Below are 23,091 nucleotides of genomic sequence, written 5' to 3'. Positions count from 1 at the left end.
TTATTATCCGCAGAACCAGATCAAGAATGGCCATCAATCAAGTCACTACAACACGACTGATCTGCAGTAATTGATCACCCGACCGTCGCCAGCCACCAGTCCCAAGGTGTTGAATAGAGTTCTCGTTTGTAAAACAACGTTGAGTGCAAAGTCACGCAACAATCAACCTGGACAAACCCCCAGGTAAATGTCCTGACGCCAATTAGCGATTACTATTACCAGCCAAACCTCCGCGGTCCAAGCATTCTCATTTTGGAACAGATGCCAAGTTAGCTTACAATATCGATGTATAGGGTAGGACATAACGTAATGTATTAACATCAGACTGAACCTCAGCTGTTCCTTGGTCGAATATCAGGTTGAGCGCATGACAAAAGCTGCATTATGATACCCAAAAAGAGAAAAGTCGGCCCCTCTCCATTGTCCTTCCTATACCGTCCACGGCCGGTCCTCCCGGTCACCTGCAAAGAGTCACAACCGGGCCGGAAGATCAGCCTTAGACTGATATCGGCAACTTCAGCCTCAAACTCTACAGACCAGTTAGTCATTCATCCCGCAACCGCCAAATATTACTCCATCCGTTCAAAATCCCCATGGCACATCCTATCAGAACCTGGGTATAGCCAAGATTGATTCCAAATAAAAAGCTAATCATCAGCTGTCAAACTCGGGACTCAACCTGTAAGACCCCATACGCAAATGCAGCTACCGGCATACGGCATGCGGAATTACTACATTCAGATTCATGATCTGTGACTCGCCAATTGGATTCTACGTAATGGTCAGATGCCACAGTTAGCCGCACCACCATAACCACTGCTAGCCAGATGTGGCTGGATATCTTGAAAGTATACTGTCATGGCAGTGACATCGAGAGGCGCGCAAGTGCTCTACATTAGCTGGTATTCTTCTCACCAAGTACACTTCAAATTGCTCGGACTAATGTATCGAATAATTATATGACATGATACCGTATCTCGGCTCCGATACGACGACTCACATCTGCTTGGCTGTGGGATCTAGAATGATGTATGAGTAACACGACGTAAATCCAAGTATAAGAGGTAGAGAAATCACCACAATTAAAGGCATCGCTCATTACAGCCAAGCTCATTCCTATTTTCCACAGCATCAATATTAGCATCAATCACAATGGGTCGATTCGATCTCGAATATCCCAAAGAGGCCATCAACACCGTCAAACGTGAAAACGACCGCGGTGTTTATGCCCTAAAGACAATTCACCACATCATCAACACTTGCCAGATCCTCCATGTCTCTTTCAACACACCCACCCAATCCTTCCCCGTCATCCTCCCAATGATCGGCCAGATGGGCTCATTTGACCGGCCTAGCGCAGATATTGGTGACCCCCTGGACCTCTATCTTCACGGATATGTGTCAAGCCGTATTATGAACTTGGGCCGTAGTGCTAGTGACGAGAAAGGCATGCCCGTCTGTGTGGCTGCATCTCATGTTGATGGGCTAGTTTTGGCTTTGTCTTCCTTCCATCATAGCTTTAACTACCGTTCAACTGTCCTATTCGGCCACGCCGTCCTCGTAGAGGACGAGGAGGAGAGGATGTATGCCATGGAGCTCATCACTAATAGTGTGGTGCCTGATCGTTGGCGACACACCCGTCTCCCGCCGACCAAAGCTGAGCTTCAAAGCACTGGCATACTTAAAGTCAAGATCGCATCGGGAAGTGCCAAGATCAATACCGGTGGTCCCAGTGATGACAAGAGGGACATGGAGGATGAGTCGATCAAGGACCAAGTCTGGACAGGTGTCTTACCTATTCACGCAACCATGGGTGAACCAGTGGCTGGTCCTTACAACAGGATAGATGTGCCAGACCACATTGCCGAATTTTCCAAGGATTTCAATGAGGACAATCAACAGTATGCGTTGAATGCTGCAAGGGACCCCAAAAAGTAGGCCGATAGAGTGGACAATTCAAATGTCTATTATGTGATATATCCAGGAACAAGTTGCACCTAAAAAGGCATCTAAGTAGAAATATACACAATGATACGAAATATGTGCAATCAGAACATATACAACATAGATATGTGTCTACCACTGCTCCCAGATCGTTCCAGGTAGCACAGATCGCATGATCTTCCAGTGTCCAGCAGCGCTGTCCTGGTGCCACTTGGTAACCTTGCTCGTTTCGTTCTTGTTGAGGACATCCGTAGCCTCATCTTCAAGGAAGACCTGCTCCTTAATCTCATACTTGGGCAATAGTAAAGCCTGCCGAACTTGGCTTCGGAGGAAATCCTTTTGCTTGGGATTGCGGAAGGTGACCTCTCCGGGGGTCTTGCGGCAGAAGATGACCATGTTGGTGAAGTCGCTTCCCCACTTCTCGACGTTGGCCTCATCTCGTGGGCTCTCACGGAAGATACGGCAGGAGGGGAAAACCTTCTTGATGGTGCGGTAGATGAGCTGAGGTGTAGGAAGGCCAAAGTCACCAGCATAGTTCTAAGGGTAATGTCAGTGCATGGCTTAAGTTAATGCTCACTTTACTTACAATAGCAATGACTCCATCATCCTTCAGCAAGTCTCCCAATCCTTGGAGGAACTCGAGAGTAAAGAGGTCAACAGGCTCAGCACCACCAGTGAACACGTCGTGAACAATGTAGTCATAGGTCTTGGATTGCTTCACCAAGTCAGCTGTATAAGAGACAGCATCGGCGACGGCAGCAGGGTTGTTCTCCCGAAGATCAAAGTATTTTTGAGCGAACTCATAAACCACTGGATCAATCTCAACCACGGTAGTGTCAATGCCGTGAGAAACAAAGGCAGAAGGGGTAGTTCCAATACCAAGGCCACTATGTCATGTTAGTGAGTAATGACGAAGCACAAGAACGGGGACTTACATAACAAGGGCGCTAGCTTCGCTGTCAGGCAGGGGAGCCTCCCGCTCAACAAGACGGACAGCTTCGAGCATGACGAAAACACCGTAAATCGGCTCGGACACTCTTCGACCATTGAGCTGAACCCACTGACCTCCAAGAAGACTATGATCACAGCGCATTACACGATAACCTCTCTCCAGGCTCTCGATGACTGACACATAGCCAGTCAACGACTCGCGGCGCTCCAACAGTGTCCAATTCTGAGCTGTCAAGGTACTGTTAAGAGCTTCGGTAGCCATGGGTGTCATAACGTGGGTGTTTAAGACTGCCGTGTGTAATAGCGCAGGGATAGCCAAAACGAGATACTTGGATGGTGCCATAATAGCATAAATGGCTCCCAAGACAAGCTCAATACCGACACGAGTAAACACAAAGGTACTCCCAACAACACCCTGCAGCTTCTCCATGGACTGGTTCTCAGCAAGTCTAAACAGGCCCCACGAGACAATGCCAGGCGCCGCATCTGCGACGAATTTGGGCAGTGCGCTCAGGTCAGCGTCCTCAAGAACATCGGCCACGGAGGCTGCCGAAACGATGGCCAGGGGGAACAAGGTGAAACCCTCGATAATGAGAGGACCCCACCAAGAGCCAAGACGGTCAGTGAAGGTCCCGAGAAGAAACTGGATAGCCGGGATATTAAGGGCGATGACTGGGAGAAGCTGAGAAGTCGACATAGGAAGAGCCATGCGGAGCATCAAATTGCCGGCCCAACCGATAAAGCAAGCCGCCTTGAGCGCAGTTGTGTGCGTGACAGCAGAAGGGATGGACCCAAAGATAGGGGACAGGTTGAGCTGCGACGCGCTCGACGCGACACCTAACAAACCGAGAAGCAAAAGAGTCTGGAAGTAAACAAGCGCTTGACCCATGAACCGCTTCGCAAAAGTATCTTCCTTGGCCTTGGTCGCAAGTTCCTTGAGTTCCTTTTCAAACCGTTCTGGCGTGAAGCCTTCAGGCGCGCCAGTCGCCTTGGCCGATTGGCCCTCCTTTTTGGGAGCCATTATGAGATACGAGGGCAATTGGTAGACAAGAATGTACAGGAAATACAAATCAAGATATGAATAAAGAAGGGAAATAGGCAAGAACGGTCTGACCCGGCGGTTCAAATGGCCTGCACTTGAAGCTCGTTGACAGTTGGTTGGTTACAGATGAAATCAAGCTCAATTAAGGTTGACGTGGCGGGAAACCGTTTTCTTTATTTGGATTCTTTGTGGCTGGTGCAGTGGCTCAATTGAAGTGTGGGACCGCGTTGACTGGTATCTGGAGAGCATAGGCTTCAACACCAGTGTAGCAACAATTCTTCTTATACACGTAATAACCTTCTGTCTATTTAATTTGCACTTATATGATATACAATCATACTCAAAGTCGTGTCCCACCACTTCACCTCATGGTAGCATCTATCTAAACATTTACTATCTTGCATGCACAATGTGACATTAGCCACTCGCATAGCAATCCCCTCGGATTGAAGTTGTCACTACTACAATTACCGTGCTAAGTATACTTATATGGCTGTTAGAGTTGACGAGATGAGACGAGACGATACAACATTCTCTGGAGCCAAATTATGAGACTCAACGTAACTCAACTGCTAGTGTTGCCATTCCTCGTATTATACGTAATTCATAAAAGTCCAATCCAATCTAACTGATCATGCACACCTTGCTTTATACAACTCTGAGTTCTCAATGCTCGTATCCCCAGTATAATGCGCCCTCATGCTATTCCGTCATGTCCCGAGCCCCTCCAGAGGGGCCCCGAAACCAAGGTATCATTCATCAAACCAAGCCCAAATGATCAGAAAGAAAAAATAACCATAATAAGGCCTAAAAGGATGACAATATACCCATGTCAACTCCTCAGCCCTACCAAATCGCAATGCAGCAACGACAGAAACGCCTGAACGATGCAAGCCGTGGCAATATGTTCCATAACAACACCTCTGATCGTTCCTCGACCATGGTAGTTGTCTGAATCTCGGAACCTTCCTCTTTTAAGTGTATCTTGTTCCCGTATCTCCCCCAATCCTTACATCCGTGTAGGATAGTCTTCCATGTCATCGTCACTGCTGTCTATCTCCTCCTCTTCTTCCTCATCATCCGTCCGTGGACTATACATGGCGCTCATTTCTGGCGCACTGGGCCTGGTGCCCAAGCTGTCAAGAATGCCACCACTGAAAATGGGTGGCGCGGAAACCGAAAGGTCCGCATGACTCCCATTCCTACTCATGGAGGGTTTTTCGGGGAGCTGCTTGAGCAGGCCCGTGGAGATATCCAACATTGTCATGGCAAACTCAGTCAAACCCTTGCCTTCCCCAGGTTTCGAGCTAACTGAGAGAGTCCATCTATACTCTCCCAAACGTCTTCGATACCAATCCGCTTCCTCGCGCCCAGGTGATGTTGCCCAAAGGAGAGATCCAAATGTGCCAATCAATGCAAAGTTAGTCTTGGAAGCGAAGTACCAAAACGAACGCAAATGGTTGGGTCCAAGTCTGTTGACAAAGTCCATGGCAGAGATGAGGCGTGCTTTGGCGGCACTGCGACAGATGTGCTGTACGTATGAGTCGACAGAGCTAGACGGAGAAGCCAATGATCGGATGATTCGTCTATGGAGCGTAATTTCGGCCGCAAAGTATGCCAGATGGAGATATCCAATACTCGACAACCTGTTTGATGAAGGGTTAAGAGAAGAGTACGAAGAGTCGAGGCGAATCAATTGCGGTAGGCCTCCGTACCACTCCTTCAATTTGAGCTGAATGGGTTTCGCAAGCGACAAAACTAGCTGCGTCCCTTGTTTACCTGCATTTGCAACCGTGTTCATGGCTTGAAGAGTATAGAAAGTGTCCAGAATTTCGGAGAGTATTTCCGAAAGTTGTACCACTCGTGTAAATAACACCCTTCCCTTCTCAATATCGAGCTTCTCCTCCGGGTCGTTCTCGTCCCATTCGACGTCAGGAAAGTCATTTGCTGTTAGAGGCTGAACGCCCCAGTTAGTAGCAAAAATGTGTGATGGCCGCCCGTGAACGAGGGCACCCCATTTGTCCTGCATGTAAAGTGCCCAAGCCAATCGTTTTCTCAGGCCCTTCTCCCACGGTGGTATTTTCCAACCAGTACAATCCAAGTGCAACCCCAATTCATGACCAAGTGCAACAAGTTGGGCGGTAGGGGCCCACTGGTCACCCTCGGGCCTCTGGGAAAGAAGTAGACCGGCCTGAATAGTTGAAAGCTTGGGTCGAAAAGTGGCTTCATCAAGAGTTGTACGGACGATGCTCTCGAGCTCTCTAACATTGGGTCGTGGCAAACCAGCCAGTTCCTCACTTTGGTCCCACCAATTGATGGCAAGGATGTACACAGCTGCTAGTAATGGTGGCGAAAACTCTCGGTAAGATCTTTCATACTTTTCCATGAAGACATGTTTTTGGATGATAGGAAATCCTGGGTGCACGACTCGAAAGTATATGTCGATGAGACGTCTGCCGTGGGGTGCCACGATGGATTCGACATGATCGGCGTCTTGCGTCACATGTTCGTGTCCTGGAGTGCTGGAGTCAGGAAGCATCAAGAAAGTATCGTGTTCGCTGACTTTGCGAAGAGTGCCTCTTGATAGTAGACTTTCGTCATGGGGATCAAAGGAGGAGAGGTTGATGAGTGAAGGTTCAAAGTCTGTAGTAGGACCAATGTACTGGCTGTAGCGATCATCCTGGAGGCCGAGCGTACGTTTAAGCATGGTCGGGCCGCCAACATTGGCCATCTCCTCCAGGAACGAACTGCTAGCGGCGGTGCTGGAAAGGCTTGAGTTATGGTTTCGTCGCCTAGATGCGAGACCCGGTGAACTGTACGAGGCCAATCATATGTCAGACAAAGGCATGCAAGGAGGAACACGAGTAAGGTGGAAGGTTATCAGAGAAAGGGAAAGAGTGTAGAAGGAAACGATAGACGCATGGGAAAGGCACGGGGACTGGTGGAGCATTCAAGCCAGGATGAGTGTGGAGGACTCGGCGGCATGAATATGGAGAAGAATATGGATATGGAGAATGAGATGGGGATATCGGAATTGATCTGACCTTCTTTTCCCGATAATATCATCACTAGCCTCACCATGAAGCTTCCTTTTTCGGGACTGAGGGCTGGATGAAAGGGAACATTCGGAGCCCGCAGCTTGGCACTGGATGCAACAGTCGTCGTCGTCGTTAAGGATGCAGTTGACGCGAGAGTACCGACATGATAGACAAGGTGGGATGGAGGAGGCGTTGAAGGATGAACCCTCAACGGGTGCAGAGCTGGCGACTCCGTGACCCATCTCGAGCCTATGGAAGCTGTCCTGGCGATAAGCAGATGGCTCTGGCCGAGGAGGTTTAGGAGCAATGGCGATAGGCGCCGTCCTCTGGACCGGGGCTGAGGACTGGGGAGACATGGTGGGAGAAGTACGGATAGATCCAGAACAATGTATGGAACCTCGATAACGCCGCAGGTCTGCCCGCTATCAGCAGAGCAAAACACCAACAAACAGAGGGTGTGTTGCTGTCAGGGCACAACCTAGGGCTTGAATTGTGCTACACCAGAATACCTTACAGGCGCCCGTTGCCCTGCAATAAACGGGCGCAAGAAGGTTGAGCCTCAGTGGCTCTTTGAGTTGTCAGCCTCCCGTCTCGGGGGTACAATGCAGCCCGGTCAATGCCAGTGCAGCAAGATTTCCGATATGGGTGGTGGTGACGATAGAGAGATAGTTTTTTTTTTTTTTGGGATGCGATAAAGCCCCACGGGGTCGACAGTGACGCAATGCGGTTAGAGCTACGACCACTGAGAAGCGAGATGATAGGTAACGATAGCTAATAGAACCACGTTATCCAAATCGAGTTGATTGAGTTGATTAGAGTCACACACACGACACGAGTCAATGGTTGGTGTGAGATAAGAATCTGGGGAAACGGAAGACGGGATGTGATGGGATGGGAGGCGAGGTGATGCAAGGAAGATGAGAAGAAGGAGAAGGGAAAAAGATAAGAAAATGCCCGAGCGAGCAAACAAAGTGTGTAAGTGGTTGGCGAAGGGAGGACGGGAACCAGCGCGAGCGAGGGCAAAGAGTGGGATCCAAGATGCTGGGATCCAATGTCAGGGACTTGCTGGGATGATTGGGATGGCGGGCGCAGATGGGCGCCGATGGAGTCGAGTCGGTCGACAGCGAAGAAGTGACAGTGACAGAAACAGAAACAGCCCAGACCAGGGGTGTTTTTTGGTTTATCTGATAAGGCTTCTGCAAGCGGGGAGAGGGTATTGACTAAGAGAACGATAATCAGGTTGAGAAATACCGAACTCGGTCCTTATTGTTGAGTCAATTCTCCTCTCTTTTCCCTCGTTTCCCTCTTGTCTTGCCTAGTCTTGTCCTGCTGTCCTCTCTTCGCCTACCCTCTCTGCAACCAATATTAGATGTATATATGTAGGTTGTAGATGCGATAGCCCGGAAATTGTACGGCGATGATGCGGTGCGACACAACAAGCGAAAGCCTAGACAGACAGGACAGAGCACGATCAAGCACAGTACTGTTCAGATCGTCGGCGACGGCGATAACAGGTCGGCACAAAAGAAACAAAGCAAATTGAATGACAAAGTTGCTTGCCTTGGTACGCCCGTTGTGAGCTGTCAGCTGTGCTCTGGCTGGCTGATTTGGTGCTCCCACAGCCAAAATGTCTTGACTCTTGCAGGCGGGGGATCAAAGCCTGGGGAACCGGGGATTAGATTAGACTGGGTTTGGTTGGAATGCAGATGCAAATGCAAATGCAAATGCAAATGCAGGGCCAGGGTAGCGTCCTGAATCTCAATGCGCCGTCAAGTTACCCTCTGCTGTGACCTGATTCGATCCAGTATCGGCTTCTCTGCTTGGAGAAGAGATAATCCGGAGAAGCTGTGTGTAACAACCAACTGATATTGATAACAACGATGATAAGGATGCGCAGAGGCCAGTGGTAGAGGGTAGAACCTGGGCTGGAGGCTTTGCCCTTGTCCTTTTTTTCTCTCAGGTAAATGCGAGATAAGCTAACAGACCTATCAGATTCGACGTCATCAATAAAAAAACGACCGACTGGGCCAAAATCAGCTACCTAGTCGCCCGACAGTGGCGCGATGGCCGGTTTCGCAGCCGTGAATAACTTATTTATATCAAAGTATAATTAAGAGGTGCGATAGCCGTCCGCTGCCTGAACTGTGTCTTTTGTGGTTGGGCAGTACCCGAAAGTGAATGAGGAGAGAAAAAGGAAGAAGGGGAAAAAGGCAAAGAGGAGCAGAAAAATAGCAGAGTTGCTGCTACTGTACTAAATGATCATGGAGGGTTTTGGAGAAGGGACGTGAAAGTGCAAAACAACAGGCATGTGAGAAGGACGAAAAGAGAAAGAGTACATCCGGCTTGATGGTATTCCCCGCAACGCCAAAAGTACCTGACCAGGACTTCTCCCGTCAAAGGGTCCCGTTCTCCAGATCCAATCCCCAAGTTCCCCTCCGTCAACTTCGGGACAAGCCTTGTCAATTGGTGTCTAAGAGGCGTCCCCCCAAATTCGAAGCCCCCGGAGCATGTGCCGAATCAGGAATCTCGAACTTGGGGAACATGGCCCAGGAAGGGAGGTACTGAACTTCAATACAGATATTTCGTATCTCGACATCAAACGACCAAGGGGAACGCATCATCTGGGGACATTCGTGTTTCTGCTTGTGTACTTGGGCTGTCATGCCCTCAACTTGAGTGGCTCTTTGCTTGTCCTCGCACGCAAATATACTAGGGGCGTAGTAATCAATGACTCAACAGACTGAAACATCAAACCTTAAGCCCTCTCATGAAGAGATATCCACTTGCTGCAAATCATATCCCCCAATATCAAGTCGCTTCCAATTTCCGACATGTCAAAGAGAGACACACGGACGGTACTTGGCGGGAACACAGCCTTGCTTGAATCATGGCCAATGCTGAGCCGTTACATGGCCCCAGTCATGTCGACGAAGACCAGCGTGAGCAATGGGGGATTTTCTCGGCAGCGGCGTCGTTGTCAAATGCCCAGACAAAGACCAGCTCATTTTTTTCCTCGGCCGAGGAAAGAAATGGGCCACATCATGAACAACCCTGGGGTCCAGAGTCTAGGTCCGGGTCTGGTGTTGCTGTGTACTGTACATCCGAGCGAGTGAGGATGAAGGCAGTGAGAGTTGAATGGATGAGCAAGCTTATCTCTAGAAAAGCAGAGGAGATAGAAATACATAATGGCAAAAGATAAGTTAAATCAAGAAAAGAGGAACCCCCCAGCCTTCAGAGACATTTTTCTGCACAACCACATATGCCAGCTTTGAACACCATCTTGAGAGGAAACCTTGAGCTTGGAAAGTACAGTATACACAAAATCTCCATGGAAATGCACTTAGAAGTCGAGTATCTCATACCAGCTGACCAAGGGCGTTCCTCTGAGCCCATTACCAAATGGAAAACCATCTGTGAGCTTGTCTTGCCTCATTCTGCATGGTCCGGCAGTTGTTTTAACGTAATGGCTCGTCCGGGGTTGATTTACCGCTGCAGTCAAACAAGACGTCGTTACCCTCTCACTGCGTATGTATGTTAGCGGCTAAAATAACCTTTTGTCTCATTGGCAAAATTCCCGAGGTTCCTTACTGTTGGATTCGCTCGTCGTGATATGCCTCATCAGCTCCCAAAACACCGCAAATCTCCCCTATCTGCTCACTTTTGGCACCACCGGCTATATATTAGACCCGGTGCCGCCGCCGGCTACTTAGACTAATCCGAATTACTCCGATGTTCGGTTCACAGCATGTAAACTCGGTGAAGGGTTTGCCAAAATTAACCTGTCATCAGTCAGTTATCTCCGGTTGCCAAGTGATGATCTTCTCGTCCCTCTTTGATAGCAACAATTCATGGAACAAGAGAACATTAGTCATATGGTCCCCAGTTTCATTCCACCAAACCTTTACACAGATTTTTGGAAAGACGTTGAGATGGGCCCCGCACGCGACAGTTTCTTCCTAGATCTATCAGCTCAGAGTTATCAACAGATTACTTCAGATCCCTTGGAACAAATACGCTCTCTATGATTGGTCCATAGAAAGCCCTCCCATCATGATCCGAAAATGTCCCTTGTCCTGTCCCTGATCTTGGCTCAACAGAGACTCTACCCCTGTGCCGTGGGGGCTACAGGGGAATGTTGCCGGTCCTGTCCCGGCCCATCGCTACGCACGGGCCAATTTGTCGAGATCCATCAAACACTGATTCTAGAGCGAGCGATATCTAGAGCAAGAGCGTCATTGTTGGGTCCGGAGCTTCTGTCATGTTGGCTGTGACTTTTGTTGATGTTATGCCGATGAAATGCACGACCAGCTACACTATATGACCGGCTATACCGACCGATAACGGTCCAAACCTCTCCGTCTAGTCCGAAGCTCTGCTTCGACCTACAACCTCCGTTGATGTCATGTTGGAGATGTTGAGTCAAAGCTCAGCGTTAAATTACCCTTAACGTTTTGCCACGTGAGTGTGGGGACGATTAGCGACAACGTTGTGGCCTCGTCGGTGTAACTCTTTATGGCTTTCGGTCTCTTGCCCAAACCATAACTCTCTCTTCATAGTATTCAGTTGGTTCATCTGAGCCACGAGCTGGGAGCACCATATTTAGCCCTTCTCGTATCTGGAAGCCTAGTTTTTGGTAAAACGAGACCGCATTCATGGTAGCCTCGAGAATAACTGGTGCATTCTCCTTGGAGGCCTCAGCCTGCACTCGACGAAGCAAAGTTGACGCAGCCCCTCGGCCATTGAACTTGGGATCTGTGCAGAGATATGTCACGTCTAGGAAACGTTAGTGCCGAGTGACACATGGCCAAGGTAGCTTCGACCAAAATCCCCAACTCCATAGGTATATAGCGGTCAAGGTTTGGTCGTCGATATTCCGGCCTCCACTCAGCAGCAAATAACTCACGGTAATAAGTCTTGTCGCCCAGGACCTTGTCTCTCTTACTCTTAGTAAGATCCGCGTAGGGGCCAAGGTATTGACGACGGCAGAAGTCTGGGAACTCATCATCATCGGCTTCTTCTTCCATCTCTCGCGACCGCGGTTGCCGCTGAACGTTCCACTTAGCGAAACTCGCTATTTTCCCGGTCTCTGGGTCGCGTGCAACGAGGACACCCTTGTCGACGCTTTTGACATGATCCATAGTATCTCTGAAAAGCCAGCCTCGGAAAAACTCCTTGCTCTCAGGGTTGGGAAATTGTGCGTGCATCAACAAGTTGATGTCCATGGCGGCAAAGAAGGTGTCGGTGACACCAGGGGCCTCTCTCTCAGAAGGAACTAAGATTTCGAATGACATCTTTACTACGTGACGTGACGTAGAGTTTGCTTAAACAAAGGGGAAGTGAAGTATAGTGAGTAGAAAGTTGTGAAGTCGAAATTGGCCAACCAGAAACCTCACGACATCACATTTGTGGCCAAGACCTGGGGCACGTGACAGTTTGGGTAAGTTTCTTGATCTTGATATCTCAGAGCTCTTGAATCTAGAATTTTAATTCTTCGAAGTCTACCGAACAGTGTCGGTTGTATTCCGGGTGTTGGGTTTCTATCGCTATAGCTTGAAATCAGGTGTGACACAATACTCGAGCCTCAATTGTTAATAAGACTAGCTCTGTATAAGGGACTACCCGCTCGATAGTCTCGATTGTATCTTTATTGTTAGGTTACGGCCATTAAGAAGCTAAACACGTATTCTGGGGCGTAAAATAGTACAGCTGTGCCCCAAGTTGACTTATAGACTCTTCTAGTAGGTAGTTATCCTATAGCTTGGCCTGTATGCACTATCTACCAGTAGAACGGCAACAAAAAAGGCAACGGTTTTGTATTATAACTTGTAATCTAACCCTTCTTGAGATTCGGGGCGTCCTAACTCTTCTTGTGCCTTTCAACTAATACTGTTTCTCAATGTTGGAGCTGCACCTCATCGGTAGGTACGATGACGGGTTGAAAGAACTGCTAGGCAAAGTCTTCTATTTCATCAAAACCAGTGCTGTATACTGGCTTATACGTTCCTTCCCAGCTTTCGTTGTATTGAGACGAGTCTATCGCGATATCCTATTGATCTAAATAAAGAAGCGGCCCGCCGCTTAGAGCTAGGGGTGACAGCTCGTTCGCACAGCTCGGGCATATCTCTCCAGTCCTTGCCTATCCAGTTTCGTTTTCATGGTAACTACTTTGCTTGCCCTCTTCTTTCAAGTAAAATATACGACTATTCACCCCTGTATAAAATTTTCCGAGTTTGCCATCGCTGGAAGCCGATGCCATCAGGTTTCGTCTTGAGAGAGCAACTCAGCAAACATTTCCTGCAATGGTCTCGAAACATATAATTCAAATCTTTGAAGGTTTTCAAAACATGGAAATCTTCTGAGCTCGTTCTTATACCTCATGAGCTGGGAAGGAATCAAATCATAAACTTGCGACGGGCAGGTCTCGACCAGATAGCAATGCTATAGGCATACAGTTGCTTCAGGGGCAGAAGTTGATTGAGATCCTTGAATCATTGTTGATTTCTATTACTAGTACTCTATGAGAATAACAGTTACTGGCCTCTATAAAGCTTTGATTGCACATATCATGATAGAACCACCAGTCCCTAATATTAAGGGTCAGCCCGGCAAGCTTTACCTCAAATTCAGAAGACATTCATTTTGTAAATCATGTTACATGACTTGACAATAGTAAAAACAACACTACGAGAGCCTGAGTGAAAGAATCAGTCAATACGAACACGGAAGTTCAACCAGGACAACAATCTCGACGCTGGAGGGATTGACGCTTCAAGATTATTGGGCAACCATACCACGACCTGAGCTGGGGGCCCCTGAATGGCTTCATGCTGGAGGAGCAGTCAAGTAGCCGGTTGACCATCTTGCAAATTTTTTACAAGAGAAGTAAAAAGGCATGAACCATCTGTTCGTATAGGCCAAGGTCAAGTTACATCCCCTGACAGTTCGGCTTTCCCGCGGTAACGAATGCAAGTGGCTTGTGACAACTTTTCGTACCACTTCACATGGTCTTCTAGACTCTATTTTATAAATACTTGGTACGATTTGTTATTCAGTGATGTAGCTTGGAGAGAATTTCTTCATGTTAAGAAATTCAGACCTCCTAATACACTTGTTAGGTTTGTTTTTAACAGATATCTCAACATCACATCACGCATATGGAACGAGTTCGAGATGTACAAGACAAAGGGGCCGCTATATGGCAACTATAGACCTAGTCTGGCGAAAAAATACAATCGTGACTCCCCGAGTCTGCCAGGGATTAAAATTACTTAAAAGAATTTGTGCGGTTTGCTAGTGGTCCCTTATGAGCCGCGGTCGAGCATGCTAGCCCGCCGACGGCAGATATGATAAAATGAAACGCCGATGGTGGCCGGGTATTTAGACAGGAGGGTTGAAAGAAGGAAGCTTGTTGGCACAAGCGCTGACAGCCTTGAGGGCCTTGGCGTTGGTAAGGGCAACAGCCTTGGCGGGCTGGGTGCGAGGAGTGCCGTAGGAGGGGAGGTCATCCTCAGCGGCAGGAGGGGTGTAGGCAACATCGTCGAGGCTGAGCTTCAAGCTGGGGACGGTGCTGATGTCAATCTTGGAGCCGTCGAGCTTGACAATCTCAACCTGGAGGCCGCTGGTGACGGCATCGGCAACCTTGGTAGGAGAGCAGGCAGCAAGAAGCTGAGGGGCATCGGCAGCCTGGTCAGCGGAGAAAGAACCGTGGATGATACCCTCAGCAGGCTGTCGCATAACGACGAGACCACCAACGAGCTTTCCAGAGACGTAAACGTTGACCTGGGCAGGTCGCTCGACCTCGGTGACATCGAGCTGGACGTTGGCAAAGTAACGGGTGGTGTTGGCACCAGCACGCTCCTCAATCAGGCCACGCTCCTCAACATCACGACGGCGGGAAGAACCGCTGCCATAGAGACGGTTGATGGTGGTTTTGGCAGAGTTGGAGAGCTGGCTGGCAGACATGTGCCAGTACTCGAGTCCAGCGTAGGTGTAACCGAAACCCTTGATGCTCTTAACAGTGTCAGAGGTGTGGAAGTTACCCCTGGATCGGTAGAAGGGGTTGAGAGGAGAGCTGGGAGTGATGCGGGTGCCCTGGGGAGTAGAGTAACGGGCACCACCAGAGTAAGAGCCAGTGAAGGTAGACTGGCTGGGGTGCATGGCCTGCCAGTAAGCCCAGAGACGGTCGACGTTGACGTGGTGCAACCAGAAGAGGGGGTCGAAGCCAGAGAACTCGGTGGCGAGGAACTGACCGGCGCAAGAAGCATCCCAGTGAATGGCGTTGTGAATCTGCTCGAGAGAAGCACCGTTGGCACCGGTGGAAGCGAACTGGTTGAAGGTGGTAGGTCGGGTCATGACATCGTAGACCCATTGCTTGTAAGGTCGCTGGCGGAGGAGTTTGTTGGCACTTGAAGGGAAGCTATCGGGAGCGGGGCAGTGGTAGATGCGAACGCGGTGCTCGTCGTCCCATGATCCGTACTTGTTGTTGAGGGCGTCCTTGGGGAAGTTGTAAGTGTAAAGAGGGTTCTTCATGTTGATGGTCTTGAGGCCGCTGCCGTTGGGAACCTTGACGTTGACATTCTGCTGGGTGAGGATAGCGGGAATGCCATCGAGGGCCCAATCCCAGTAGGCGGCACGCAGGTTGTTGGCTGCATCAACGTACTGCTTGCGGTACTTGGAAGGGTAGAGGTTGGCCAGGCGCTTGGCATGCTCGACGAGGATCTGCTCGTAGAGCAGGACATAGGGACGGTGCCATGTCAGGAAGATGCTCTCACCGTGAGGGCAGTATCCGGGCCAGCCATTGCCGCTTCGACCACCACCACCGTTCCACTGAATGAAGGGCTTTCCGTGAATACCACCAACCTGGAAGTAAGACTTCCAGTCAGTCTCCTTAGCATCGTACATGGAGCGGACGGCTCGCATGTAAAGGTCCCTGGTGTTGAAATTAGCATCGGTTGTGTTAGCAACCACACGGCAGACTTACCAGGCGGGGCCGCCAGCCTTCTGCATGTCATTGATGTTCTTTCGAGCAGGAACAGCAGCTCCACCAGTGACAGGGACACCAGTAACGAAGATGTTCTGCTGCTGAGCCTCGACGGGGTTGACACCGCCGACGACCGCGAGAGCGGCGACTAGGAACTTGCCCAGCATGATGATTGTCCTGAAAAATAAAACGAATGTATTCGAACAGAAGTCGTGCGTCAATGTACGACTTTGCTTGCTCAAGAAAAAGGACAAGATCGGAGAGGGAAGTGGTTAAGAGTGTGGGAAAGCGTCCGAGATATAGTCAACCCTGAGCCATGACCACGGCAACAAGACGGGGGGTGTGCAAGAGAGGGCTGATGGCAATGGCTCTGGGAATAGGTCATGATCCCTTCTCCGCATCCGAACCTCCGTCCCAGCTGTCAATCATCGTCAAAGGGGTTCGTAACGCCCCTCTTAGCGGCCCTAGATGACAAGGGGGAGGGGGTGCACAGGTAGGGCAAAGATCGATACTCTATGGGATGTGTCCACTGACGAGGAGTTGAAAGTTGCAAGGAGCAGTGTGCAATGAGCTAGGAAGGTGTGGGTGAAATTGGGATATGACCCATGCACATGGACAAGCCAGGGTCATGTATCCAATGTTGCTTTTCTTTCATCTTTTCTGTGCTTAGTAGCTTGTTCGCTCGTAACGCCACATTGGATGGATCAACGTCTGTGTCCCTAGCGATTGCTTAGGCCTATCAAATTGCCTACGCGTCAATTGTCCAGACATTAGTCGAGACATTAACAAGGAGAAAGAAGGTAATCTTTCAGTGAGATCCAGTGCTGATGGTAAGAAACTTGTCCGTCCTATGGCACGTCGTATTCGATGGTTGTGAAGAGACCAGAAGACAACAGGGGGGCAGGATCCAGGCCAGCCCAGGCGAGCGGTACTTTGACCACAGCCCTGCTTCTGGGCTCTTCCAGCGGTTGGGGAAGCTGGAAGTTGGAGTTGTTTGTGCCTGGTGAGTGGGCCAGGCTAAGGCAAAGGTGGTAGTGGGCCTGTCGCTCAGCGGCACGACACGACACGACACGATACCCAGAGGACAAAGGGATTGTTGTGGTTAGCAGGTACTTTGCTCGGACACCTTGTATAGGTGAGATGCCGAGGTACCGAATGTAAATTGCAATCTCAGACAATATGTAGCGTAGCGCCCAAATGGGCTCCCCTGGCGCGCTTAGAGCCTGTACCTGAAATTCTAACATGGCTTGCATGCCTAAATTGGTCCCGTCTGCGGATGGATGCTGTGAGGATTGGATGTGAAGAATCACGAGCAAATGTGAATTATTTCCTGAAAGAGCTGGGCTCTACGGCGACAGTCCTAGACGCCCAGCTCAATGGGGCCATAATCATAGCCACAACTACTACATACGTACATACAAACAACCACGGGTGACTCCAGGCCTATCGCTAAACTGTCAACAACGTAGCATCCAGGGACTCAAATTAAATTGATGCCAAGAGTGAAGCCGCCCCTACCTAGCAGAGTCTACTCCTTACTGGCAGGCTAGGTACAGGCCGGCACCCGGCACCACGAGCACACCCAGGTCATGACATGATGTTCGGAAGATACTAAAAAAGGATCACCAGCGCGATGCCCTCTGACATAACAGCCTATCGCAGGTGCAGCTGAAGTTGGGTTTGGAATTGATGATTGGCACAATGGGGGGGCATCAGCCGCTTTCCGGGAACAACTCACGATGCGTCAAAACTACGTCAGGCACTATTGATTATTATTCCGAACAATTATTAATATCCATAGCACAATGATCAACGTTGGTGTTGAGGGTAACAGATCCTCTCTGGCTGGCAGGCAGGGATTGTGGTCCTGTACAGAGAGAGGAAACCTGGACGCCCCGGATCTAGACGGAGATGCCGATTCGATCGGTACAGAGACGAGCGTGTAGCAAGCAGTAGGAAATAATCGGCTCAGTTATACGAGGCTCTCATCTGTGGTGCGTATACGGTATGGTTCGGTATACCTGATACATGATAAACTGGTGTGCATGTCCAAGAAGGAAACAAGCGGAGGAATTATCTCTTCGGTAAGATCAGATGCAACCACAAAAAGCCCTTTTGCTTCTTCAGGTCAGCTCAGGCCAGCTCAGTTCAGCTCGTTTGTCTGTTTGTCTATCTGAGGCAGTCCATCACATCCATATTTGGCCCTCTTGTTAGACTTGTTGGACATTGATGAAAAGCCTTTTGGCCTTTTTTTAGCATCATGACGGGTTAATTACGGCCTCGGTCCTCGTGGTTCGTCCTCACCGTTTAAGCTAGACCCAATCTCCCTCAAGCGGCTTCTGCTGAGATGCGAGCCTTGGGAAATCCACCCAGTCATGAAACAGCCACCCGCTCGATTCGTGCATAACTGCCTGCCCCTAGACTCGCAATAGTCTAGACGGCTGAAGGAACTAGTGGCTAGTCTTTTGCACTGGCCAAGGGGCGGAGGCGACAGCCTTTAGTCCCTCAGCAGGCTCACCAGAGCCATGGGCCGTTGTCCGTGAAAGCCATATCTCAGTAAGGGGCAATCTTGCACTAAGGGAGAATTAAATTCATTAAATCCCCTCCCTCCAGCTTCTAGCTCGTCTCTAGCTCGCCGTGCCTCTGCGCGTGATTCCGCTTCTCTTGGGTCCGTTTCAACTAGAACTATTGATTATGCTACTGTAGGATTGGAATTGCATCTCATCCAGTGATAGCTATTCGCTTGGCAATGTTGTTTCTCCATACTAACAAACAAAAAAAGATGGTGTTCTGCCGTAAGCCTCCATGCATGGATCTTCTCTTCAACCACTTATATCCTGACAAGCCCGCGTCGACAAACAACATGCATTTAGCTGCAGCCAATCCCGTATTTCTATGTCTGTAAGCTTCCGCCTCATGTAACTCGATGCATTCATGATTGGGACTATATCCTGCTGTTAAGCTTGAAAACCTCGTGTTAACCTACACACCGCCGATGAGGTATGGCCCGCCTGCATGAGGCTTCGATCCATTTTAACTTGCCGATACGAGCCCTACAGGTTCCAGCCAAGCAGAGCTGTAGGATGCCCAACTCGATATCCAAATATGGCATCTCGAGATGCTGATGCCAAGTTGGGCTGATCAGATCAGAGTTTGAACCGTTTACTAGGCGTTTGCCTCGTGCCTCCCCGCGTCCCAACGGACGAATTCGGCGCCGATACCGTTGTCAGATGTAGGGATGTGTGTTGTGGTTATAACCTCAATGGCTTTATGGCAGATGATGAGGCTACTGAAGCATCTATAAATCACTTGACACTGACAGGAGGCTCTTGGAAGCAACCACTGACAGTTCCCATGCTGGGTAGAAGCTTGTATTCGACACGGGATAGTGACCGAGCTGAAAGTTATTTTTTAGCTTATTCTCAGAAAGTTTACTGGCACAACCTCCAGAGTCACCTCGCGGCTGACCCCGTACCGTAACGTAAGGTAGACATAGACTAGTCATGCATCATAGTCGCATCCTCTCATAAGATCCAATCTAATGATGTGATGAATGAGGGGAATCCATGCAAGTATCGATTGAATCTGAGATGGATGTGCCAACTTGCCAAGGACGAGCAAGACCAATGCTTACGGCTGATTTATCTACATTACTATTTTCAATCAATGTATGGATGCCATTGCCAACAAATTCAATAATTCATTACTAGTCCCTTGACAGACTTGGCAAAAGATCAGCTCGTTATGCGACAAGGTTGTTGTGCTCAACTTTTGCTTACAGCGTCTGCTCTTGAGGAATCGAGATCCTCTCCTTGTTTCTACAGAAAACTCTGCTGCTCCGATTTATTTGCTGATCACTTCAACGGTCCGGTTACATGTCGACGGTGCTTTGTCATGGCATCTTAGCATTGTCGATTTCCAATCTGGGACTGAAACACGATGTGATTGTCATGCCATTTGCCAAAAGGAGTCTTTCTGGGTTCCTGTAGATCGGCTTGGCAATTAAGGGTTGACCCTTGTAAGATACCTAGATATGTTACACTGAACCAAAAAAAAACACCATCGAAGAACTAACAATTATGGAGGATAGATCCAAGACAGTCTTGCGCGTCAGCCATGCTCACAGACACAATACAATGCCTCTTGTCCACAAAATGTCTCATTGCATAGGGCAAATATGTACAGATACAGTATCACTTTTATGGCGCAACGCTAAAAGCAGTCATCGCACAATGCCACGCCTTGTGAACCACCCATCGCATCAATACGATGCTGACCACGCCCCCTCAAGCTTCCGACTCATGCAGGTCCCGGGAGATACACTCTTAACTCTGTGTGAAGGCATCATAGGATACTCTTGCTGCTTACTCCGATCCACTTATGGAAAGAATACGGCACGATACAAAGTGTATCGTGCTATCAGAGCTCCCTCATCCATGCCAAGTTGTAAGATATCCTCCACTTCTTTTGCTTTGGTGTGACACTCGTGGCCGGTCCTTCATGATCACCGTCTCAGACTTAGAGTACACTCGGACTTAGAGTGATCTCTCCAGCATCACAAGGTCCCGAAAACCTTCCCTCCACCGCTTCGTTTGCTCTGTGTCTGGCCTCGGCAGTGGACTTCGTGCAAAGCCTCCGTAACCCATCCAAGCCTGTAGTCCAGCCTTGACACCAACCACACCGCCCTGGATCGCCGTCCAGTCGCCTTGTGAGACCACTTCCTGCATCTTTTGTGCTTCGGAAACATTGCCTTGAAGATAGAGTTCCATGGTCTTGATGCATGCCCTCGGGGCAATGTTGGCCAAGCCTGCCAGGATGCCGTGACCACCTCCGGCCAGAGAAGGGATCAGAAAGTCGGCGGAACCTGCGAGGACTAGGAACTCGGGCTCCTGTGGGTTGTATTTTGAAGGCTTGCGGGTTGCCGCGGCTACCCTGTTCAGTTTTCCCGTGTTGCCGCATGTCAACTTCACGCCTACAATATTTGGATGTCGTGCAAGAGTGATGATCATGTCCGATGACATATCCATGCCCCCCACAGCACCAGGAAAGTTGTAGATTATGATCGGTATGGGAGACTTGTCTGCAACTCTTGTGAAATACTCCAGGATGGTTTCCGAGGCCGGGGCAAATAACGTGGCATAGTAGGACGGGGGTAGGACGAGCGCATAGTCACCGCCAGCCTCCCAAGCCTCATGGCAGTATTGTACGGTCTCGCGCGTGCTCTGGCTTCCACATCCCACGATCACGGGCACATGCGAGAAGCCGCCGTCATTCAGGGCGGCTCTTGTAGTGGCGGTGACCAGCTGCCGCTCCGAGTGGGAGAGATGAACGGCCTCTCCGTTGGAACCCTGCGTCGCAAGGCCTGTTACACCAGCCTGAGCGAGTCGCACAGCATGAGCGGCAATTGCAGCGGTGTCGACGTCTTCTGTATCTGGATCGAAGAAGCACATGGTTGGAACATAGACGCCAGGTGTTAGAGGGCGTTTTATATGCTGCACATCATCCAAGCGATTGTCTGCAGAAGCGCTTGATGAAGAATCAGATACGAAGTTGTGATTTCCATTGCTTGAGTGCCATTGGCTGTGGTTGTATAGCTGGGAGCTGAAGGACCCTGCTGGTGAGGGAGCGTCACTATGAGGAGGCATGATATAGCTTGATACTGTTGGGATTTTCTGAAGTTTGGTTGGGATCAATGGTAAAGGTATTCAATAGGATTTATCAGTGTAATGGGCGATAGTGTAAGCTCTTATTTGGATATCAAGTCGGAGGAGACTTGGCTTTTATATCATCTCCTGGGTATTGATGTTCTTCAACACAAACCCATATATGGCGGCTCAAAGGACTCTCCAGTTACGAACCTGCAACTTGATCACTCATAACTTCTCGTTACTTCATGGCGGGGCCATAATAAGTCAAATGATACAATCCATCAACTCCGAGAGGACGATTGAACCGGTCAGAGAATCGGGCAGCTCAAAGATTGGTAGGCTCGAATAGAGACTCCGCTCGTATGCATCTTGCTATGAGGGGAAGTGCTCACGGGAGTCGCTTCTTGGGGTTATTCATGCAGAAAATCCGGGGTCGACGAGACTACGATTCAGGGTCTAAGAGTCGCTTGACGAGTCTGGAGCGTGGGGGTTTGTTTAAGCCTTTTGAGGCCAGTCAACGTTCCATTGGAGCCATTAGTACGGAGTGCTGAGAGGCTTCTAGGGTGTACAGTACATTATAATCGCGGAAAAGTTTAAGGAGATGAAAGGATCATGGCATGGTGACTGCGCCTCGACAGCGTATCATTCAAGAGCAAGAGTCCGGCGAATCTAACTGAAATAAGCCGGCTTTAACATGGCTCTTTCGAAGTCCGAGCCATTGGCCGCGAACAAAAGAATGTTTCTCTTTATATGACTCTATACTTGATAAACAATAAATGCTCGAACGATTTCAATTCTGTAGTGCGTCTTTGACGGACCAGCGGATATCTTGCCAGCTTAGAAGTCATCACGATGCTAAATAACCACTCACCAGTAACAATTGCTTGTGTAACCATCCCAAGCATCGTGGCATGTCTTTCCATAAACCACGTGGGTCCAAATGGGCGTCATTCTTTAGTTAACTTAATGTCAGCTGTCAGCTTTGACGACCCGTGATGTGTGAGGTGTTCTCGACAGAACAAGTTTATCCAACATAAGGTCTTCGCAAAGAGTTCACAATTGCGTCACAACTAACATTTTCAGCCATTGCAACCCAACCGTAGTCCTCCGTAGGGAATCAGGTTAGCGAAGCAATATATGCATAAAACACCAAGCTGCAACGGTATGTCAGTGTTTAGGTCGGTAACAAGAGAGCTTATTACTTGGTAGCCGACGGCCATTACTTACTCTACAGCGACATATTAAGTCGTATTATCTAGAAGCTAGAATGAAGCCGGAAGATCGCAGAATGCATCAATAATAAATAAAGAGTTTTGACACCGTAGCATTGGCCGTTGGTGAGAAGTGGGAGTATAATTAATAAAAACTAACTTTGGTGTTGACTTAGCTGAACATTAAGAAAATTGCCTGGTAGTATCCCCTAAAAATGATAATATGACGAGCTTCAACGCCTCATTTTTCACAATCAGACTATATAGCTCTCTTAAC

At 49.1% G+C, this 23,091-nt stretch overlaps 7 protein-coding genes across 10 annotated transcripts; 2 read left to right on the top strand and 5 right to left on the bottom strand.

Moving 5' to 3' along the window:
- Positions 1-1,042: 1,042 nt before the first annotated feature.
- FOXG_06223 (uncharacterized protein) lies at positions 1,043-2,043 on the top strand. The gene is made up of 2 exons (XM_018384785.1): positions 1,043-1,064; positions 1,130-2,043. The coding sequence occupies exon 2, from the start codon at positions 1,153-1,155 to the stop codon at positions 1,936-1,938; it is 786 nt and encodes a 261-aa protein (XP_018241940.1). The 5' UTR covers positions 1,043-1,064; positions 1,130-1,152; the 3' UTR covers positions 1,939-2,043.
- On the bottom strand, positions 1,067-4,096 carry FOXG_06222 (uncharacterized protein). The gene is made up of 3 exons (XM_018384784.1): positions 2,880-4,096; positions 2,531-2,831; positions 1,067-2,481 (listed from the first exon to the last, which is right to left on the bottom strand). Exons 1-3 carry the CDS (start codon positions 3,914-3,916, stop codon positions 2,077-2,079), a joined length of 1,743 nt encoding a protein of 580 aa, XP_018241939.1. The 5' UTR covers positions 3,917-4,096; the 3' UTR covers positions 1,067-2,076.
- Positions 4,097-4,425: 329 nt separating this feature from the next.
- On the bottom strand, positions 4,426-10,972 carry FOXG_06221 (uncharacterized protein). Of its 4 annotated transcripts, XM_018384782.1 has the most exons (4): positions 10,564-10,972; positions 9,017-10,496; positions 6,982-8,951; positions 4,426-6,750 (listed from the first exon to the last, which is right to left on the bottom strand). In XM_018384782.1, exons 3-4 carry the CDS (start codon positions 7,329-7,331, stop codon positions 4,947-4,949), a joined length of 2,154 nt encoding a protein of 717 aa, XP_018241937.1. In that variant the 5' UTR covers positions 7,332-8,951; positions 9,017-10,496; positions 10,564-10,972; the 3' UTR covers positions 4,426-4,946. The 4 variants fall into 4 exon arrangements, with proteins under 4 accessions (XP_018241937.1, XP_018241936.1, XP_018241935.1 ...); XM_018384781.1 differs by having other exon boundaries at positions 6,982-10,496; XM_018384780.1 differs by having other exon boundaries at positions 6,982-10,972.
- A 513-nt stretch (positions 10,973-11,485) lies between these two features.
- Positions 11,486-12,266, bottom strand: FOXG_06219 (uncharacterized protein; the record flags this gene model as incomplete). The annotated part of the gene is made up of 2 exons (XM_018384779.1): positions 11,486-11,748; positions 11,879-12,266. 2 exons carry the CDS (start codon positions 12,264-12,266, stop codon positions 11,486-11,488), a joined length of 651 nt encoding a protein of 216 aa, XP_018241934.1.
- Positions 12,267-14,009: 1,743 nt separating this feature from the next.
- Positions 14,010-16,771, bottom strand: FOXG_06218 (uncharacterized protein). Its single transcript, XM_018384778.1, has 2 exons — positions 15,956-16,771; positions 14,010-15,904 (listed from the first exon to the last, which is right to left on the bottom strand). Exons 1-2 carry the CDS (start codon positions 16,120-16,122, stop codon positions 14,353-14,355), a joined length of 1,719 nt encoding a protein of 572 aa, XP_018241933.1. The 5' UTR covers positions 16,123-16,771; the 3' UTR covers positions 14,010-14,352.
- Positions 16,772-16,822: 51 nt separating this feature from the next.
- FOXG_19204 (uncharacterized protein) lies at positions 16,823-16,990 on the top strand (the record flags this gene model as incomplete). Its single annotated transcript, XM_018399402.1, has 1 exon — positions 16,823-16,990. One exon carries the CDS (start codon positions 16,823-16,825, stop codon positions 16,988-16,990), a length of 168 nt encoding a protein of 55 aa, XP_018241932.1.
- Positions 16,991-19,778: 2,788 nt separating this feature from the next.
- FOXG_06217 (uncharacterized protein) lies at positions 19,779-22,232 on the bottom strand. Its single transcript, XM_018384777.1, has one exon. The coding sequence runs from the start codon at positions 21,598-21,600 to the stop codon at positions 20,491-20,493; it is 1,110 nt and encodes a 369-aa protein (XP_018241931.1). The 5' UTR covers positions 21,601-22,232; the 3' UTR covers positions 19,779-20,490.
- Positions 22,233-23,091: the final 859 nt, after the last annotated feature.

The sequence above is a fragment of the Fusarium oxysporum genome, chromosome 2, assembly GCF_000149955.1.
Source record: "Fusarium oxysporum f. sp. lycopersici 4287 chromosome 2, whole genome shotgun sequence".
Taxonomy (NCBI): Eukaryota; Fungi; Ascomycota; class Sordariomycetes; order Hypocreales; family Nectriaceae; genus Fusarium; species Fusarium oxysporum.
This window is presented reverse-complemented; position numbering and strand designations above follow the sequence as displayed.